Source organism: Nicotiana attenuata, unplaced genomic scaffold (assembly GCF_001879085.1).
Source record: "Nicotiana attenuata strain UT unplaced genomic scaffold, NIATTr2, whole genome shotgun sequence".
Taxonomy (NCBI): Eukaryota; Viridiplantae; Streptophyta; class Magnoliopsida; order Solanales; family Solanaceae; genus Nicotiana; species Nicotiana attenuata.
Window position 1 is genome coordinate 1,532 of NW_017672057.1, and position 6,167 is coordinate 7,698.

The following is a 6,167-nucleotide window of genomic DNA, read 5'->3' on the forward strand; positions in this document are numbered from 1 at the left end:
CTATTCAAGGTTTGGCATCAATTAATTAACATTTCAGCTTCTAAATCCACACTCTTACTTTCACTTTTAATGACAAGTAGATGGATAACATGTAATAAACAACAGATTTGGAACTAAGATGCCAACGATTGGATATATTTATGCTTTTTTTTTTGTTTGCAGATCTTCTAAACTTTAAGCAACAGGATTGTAACTTCTACAATAGTAAAACCTAATATGAGTTACCTAGTCCCTTCAGATTCAATTTCAAACCAGAGGCTTATCCTGAATTTAACTTCCACTGGATATGATAGCTAGATCTTAATTAATTACACTATGACTGACGTTTTCTACTAATTTCTCCGAACAGTTAGATGTCTAAATATCAATTACAAATGAAGTCTATGATCTCAAATTCAGTTTCAAGTTCATAACATTCTTCAATAAAAAAAATCGAACTAAAATAGGATATTAAGCTATTCTATACTAAAGCTACTACTAGATGAACAATCACAAGTTTAACAGTCCAATACTGTCCAAGTTAATTACAATGAAATACAATAAGCATTGAAACAACTGAAATCTATAATAAAACTAGGCATCAACTCCATTTTATTCTTTCAACTTGAGGTCTACATTGTGATAAATTCAGGATGTGTACCTGGAATTAAGACAAAGTGAAGAAGAAAGTAAGATCAGCAGTAGCAGTGATCAGTCAGCAGCTCGTGATCTATTGTAGATCCAGAAATAGTGTCAAACAAAACCCAGAAGGTATTTTAACGCCAAATCAACCAGTAAACCGACCAAAACAACTTGAATAAACCCAAAAGAACTGGAAATTGAACCCAAGAGCACTAGGAACTCGAATTAACAGCTAAACTTGAACTCAATCTAAGAAAACTTCAATGTAACAGTATTTTTTTGGAGTTTTTCTGTTGCTTTTGCTTTTTTCTTCTTTTTTTTGGTTTTTGAAGAAACTAAGATCTAAGATGAAATTTCGAACTCTAGGAGTTTAGATTTGGTTTTTGAATTTAAGATTCAAATTTTCAGATTGTTCAACTTGCAGAAGGCTTTTGGTGAAATTTTTCAGATGCAAACTTTTTAGAAACTTTGAGGGATTTTTCAGATGCCAAACTTGTGAAACAAGGCATGAGAGTGCCATTTTATAGGCAAAAAATGAGGGGCAGCTTCAGATATTTAGTTTTACACATTAGTCCCTCACTTATTTTTACTTAACCCTCTATTTCCTGACTTGTTACTCAAGTTATCCCACTAACTTTCTGAAATTATAACTAAGACCCTATTTAGAAGATTCTAGAGGGTTCTAAATTTAACTGCAGCTTTCCTATGCTCCCTAAGTACCCAAACTAACCCGGAATTCAATCTGATATTACCCACCCTATACTAGTTGACACCAGCCCATCTTACTAACCCTGGTTAACTAAACAATAGTCTAGACCATTCAGTTGTAATCACAATAAGTCCAAACCCCTAAGATTGAATCCAATTGATACTAATCGAGACTGAAACCTGACCCTAATTCACACTAACATCAGTTATCAACAAATTAACAATCAAACTAAATCATCATTACCCTAACCTACACTAAACAATCACAGAATAGGAAATGAACATTAGACTAAATAATCAGAAAATGTTAATAGAATCAATCGCAACTAAGTACAAACAGAAACCAAAGAAAGAACAAAATTAAATCAAGATAAAGGCCTGTTGGTATGAATTAACTATGAAGGAAAATTGATCACAGGAGAAGAGATCCTACCGACTTAGAATGAACAATCAAAAATTAACAAAGAACTATGACTAAATTAATGGCAAAATTAGACGAACAAAATTATGCTAATCATTATTAGTGAATTAAGATTCAAATAAACATGAAGATAAACAAATAAGAACAGACGAAACAGATTCGACTACTGATCCTAAACGGGATGTCAAAACAGAAGAGAAAACAAAACCTAGATTGACTAATTTGGAGAAAAATGGCCATGGAAGGGAAACAAGTGCAAAAGACCAAAGAAAGCTTGCCTATGAGCTCCTAGGGTTCTGCCGCTTCGGATTTGAAATTGGAACAGCTCCAGCAATATTTGAGCGTCACTGGTGGTGGAATCTTCATGAGGAGAGTGAGGAAGCCAAGTGATACTGATTTGACGAGGATTGGTTGGTTTAAGGTTTTGATGAAATCTTTGATCTACGATTCGAGGACTTCAATGGGGATTTGAGGAAAAAGGTTTACGGATTTGAAGAGAGGAGGGTGAGGAGACTCTGTGATGTTATTTGGCGGTGAACGGAGCCGGCGCCACCGTGTGCGGCGGAGATGCAATTTAGGGTTTTGTAGATTTGGGACGTTTGGTTGGGATTTGAGAGGAGTTGGTCATGGATTCGTATTGAGGGGGTTAAGGCGGTGTAGGGGTGTAATTTTGAGCGACTTTGAAGTATCGCCGCCGGCGGAGACGATTTCCGGCCGGCGGCTTATGGCGGAGTAGGGCGGCGTTACTCTCTAATAATGAGGGGTGAGAGAGACGACTTAGGGGGGGTAGGGGTGGTCTCCGACATTTAAATATTAAGTTCAAACCAGTTCCCAGCCGTTGGATCAGAGATCCTCGACAGCTGGGATTGAATCTTATCGAAACGGGGTCGTTTGGTTAGGTAAAGGGACGGACCGGATCGGGGGTTTGGGTTGGGCTATTTTGGACGGGTTTAGGGGTTTATTCTTTGGGCCGGGGCGTGTGTTTGGGAAGGGAATAATTTGGGCTCAGCATTTAAATTCAAAAATTGGCCCAAAACTAGTTTAAACACAACCCTTTCCTTTTCTTTTTTTATTTTTTCTGATTTTTATTAAATGCCAAATCAAAAATAAAGACCCAAATTGACTCTAAAATTATATTACTTAATTTCCAAATACGCGAATTCCTAATTTAAAAGCAACCTAAGACAAATTAAAGTATAAAATGCAAGAAGAACCATTTTTGTTATTTTCTTTGTTCTTGAAGTAACCTAATTACTAATTAATCCTAAAATGCGAAATTAGACCCTAAATGCAAATGCCAAGTATATTTTTATATTTTTTATTAATTAAAATGCACAAACAAAATTGCAAACAATCAACAGAAAATGTCACAAAAATCCACAAAATTGCAAATACTGAAAGACATTATTTTGTTTTGAATTTCTGGGAGTAATTCATATAGAGCAAAAATCACGTGCTCACAATTAAAACCCGTTAGTGTTATGCAGCGGTACTATCTTATCCCCGAGTCTCATCTAAGCGAGGACTCGTGGGTGGATAATACATGCACCGCTTCCGTCATCCACCATTATTCTTTTTACATCGGTATCCGCAATAGTAAAGTTATAACTAGAGCATCATAGTGAGGGAAAGACAAAGCGTGGGTATCTGACTTATCAAAGATGATACTATCTTCGAGGTCATCATACCTTTTGTGAGCGATTGTTCACCTGAGTTTGTGTGTAGTGGTGGACTTCACATGGTTGATTATTGTATCATCACCGCCGCCAATGATCATTTGTATGACACGAGCCGGTGAAGGTGGTTTTGGGAGTCCTTGGGGTTGATCGCGCCCACGAGCGAAGTTAGCCCGTCCTCGATCGCTCAGCAGTTCTTTCAGGTGTCCTTGGTTCAGCATTCTTACCACCTCTTGTCGCAAGCCTATGCAATCTTCGGTCTTATGTCCCCTTTCCTGATGGAACTCGCACAGAACGTTCGATCTCCGGGTGCTTGGATCCGACTTCATTTTTTGTGGCCACTGCACCTTCGTGCCGAGCTTTTCTAGTGCATACACTATTTCTAAAGGAGAAACGCAAAAGTTATGAGCAGACAATAATGGGGGCATACCTCTCTCATTCCGTTGTGGCACGATACATCGGGGCGTGACGTCTACATATCGTGGTGGAGGTGGGATGGACATCTGTATGTAGGGCTGATGCCTCTCTCGATTGAAACGGGATAGTTGGTCCCTTCGACTGTCGTTACGGCGGTCTCTCCTTATTTCGGTTTGTACTGAGGTTAGCCGTTGGATCGGACCATTTAGGTCATCCTCATCTGCCCTTACTTCGGCACAATATGCGTTATGGATTTCTACCCACGTAGTGGGAGGGTATTTCATGAGCCTACTTAGCAGCTTTTTTGTTGCTTTGGACCCGCTACTATTTAACCTATTTTTGAAGGCTGCTACCGCCATCCCCTCCGATACATTGGGTAGGCTCATTCTTACCGTGTTGAATCGGGATAGGAAATCCCGAAGTCCCTCGCTTGTCGTCTGTCTAACGACGAAGATGTCATTTACCCTGGCTTCTACTTTTTTCGCTCCCGCATGAGCGGTGACGAATTTATCTGACATTTCTTCGAACGTTGATATCGACCGGGCCTGCAGTTGGGAATACCATGTCAGTGCTCCCCCCTATTAGGGTTTCACCGAACTTTTTTAGCAGCACTGATGACACCTGCTCTTTCGACAGATCGTTGCCTTTCACTGCCGTGACGTAGTGGATTATGTGATCTTCCGGGTCTGTGGTGCCATCGTATATTTTCAAGTATGGCGGCATTTTGAAGGTTTTTGGAATAGCATGGGGGCTGCCACTTCACTGTAGGGCAGCTCGATGAATCGGCCGACATCTCGTTTGGGTAGCATCTTTGGAGCGCCCAGTATTTTATCGACCCTTTCTTGGTGTTCCTTCATTTGATCACAGAGCACTTTGTTCTCATTTTCCATTTCTTCCATTTTCTTTAGGATGGCTGCAAGTGCGTCGTTACCTGCATCGTTATCTATGTGAGCATAACCTGCACGTGGAGTTTCTGGCTCATCGATAATAGTTGTGGTGTCAGCGCGCATTGTGCCTCCGATATTTCTTTGAACAGGTTTGTCGAGTATAACGCTCAAGGTGTTTGTTAACCACTATTCTAAAAGTCTTTTCACAGCTGGTGGAGCTTCTCCTGCTGCAGATGTTGAAGTTTCCATCTCGCGCGAGACTGTCACACCTTCGTGCGGGTGGTGGGAGGGGGGGTGAGATATCTCCCTCGGGCGTGGCACCTGGCATTATATTTTCATTGTCTTCCCGGCCAGCTTCGTTGATAGAGTCCATAAGGTTGCTAGTGACGTCTACCATCGCTTTCAATCTTGCTTCCCCCTTTCTTGTCATTATTGATCTTTTTGAGGCCAGGAAGAGGTGATTATTTCTTTCAAGGATCTAGATGGAACTAAAGTCTCAGGTAAAGAAATTCCCACAGACGGCGCCAAATTGTTTGATTCTAAAGATATTGGAATCTAATTGAACAAATCAATCAAAGAAAACAAAGGGGTGTCACGCCCCCTTTTTCCTCCGCAGAAATCGGGTTTATGACATTTGGAGGGACAACTCGTTCCTTTTGGGAACTGGGTGTAGCAATTGAAGAGTCGCCACCTAATGATTAGGGTGCATTAGGACAGAGTTTGATTTGAATAACCGGAGATAGGTTAAGGGCTTGAAACTATTCTAAGGGGAAGGTGTTAGGCACCCCTCAGAATCCACTAGTGTGGTTCCAGGCCAGACAATTATTGTGAATTGAGATGCAATTAACATATAGGCAAATAAGGCTCAAATAAGAGGGGATTTCAACACATAATGGTTTGAAGGCAAGATTGAAAAGGGCAATTAGAAAAGCTGATTTTAAAGAGTTACAATGCTAAAAGAGTAAAGAATAAAAAAAAAGGGGGGAGTCCTAGGTTTATTAAAAATATGGATCACCCCACACAATGTCAGGTAATCACTCCTCAATGAGGGGCTACACGTGACATTATCGCGTGGTCATCATATCCATATCTACCATTCCCACCCCATTAGGGTATTTAAAGCGCGGATTTGTCTCGATTACTTATTGCATGCTATTACCCGTCCTGTTCCTACCAGTCCCGGATGCACTTAGGACTACTAATCCTAAAGGGAGGGATACTAGGCTCATCTGGGGTTTCAAAGGTAAAAATTCAAGGCGACATACAAAACACATTCTGCATATTTAGGGAGACATATAAACATATAAGCCTCAGTTATACCTCCTTGAACAGAAACGAATATCATTAGCATGACTTTAACATACTGTTTAGGTCTGAGTAAAATTGAAAACGAGGGAGTCTAAAAGATTGGGGCAGATTGGTTTACTACACAATTCA

General features: G+C 40.2%; 1 protein-coding gene across 1 annotated transcript; it reads right to left on the reverse strand.

Annotated features, from left to right (window-relative positions):
* Positions 1 to 3,455: 3,455 nt before the first annotated feature.
* LOC109211568 lies at positions 3,456 to 4,361 on the reverse strand. The gene has a single exon (XM_019375115.1). The coding sequence runs from the start codon at positions 4,359 to 4,361 to the stop codon at positions 3,456 to 3,458; it is 906 nt and encodes a 301-aa protein (XP_019230660.1).
* Positions 4,362 to 6,167: the final 1,806 nt, after the last annotated feature.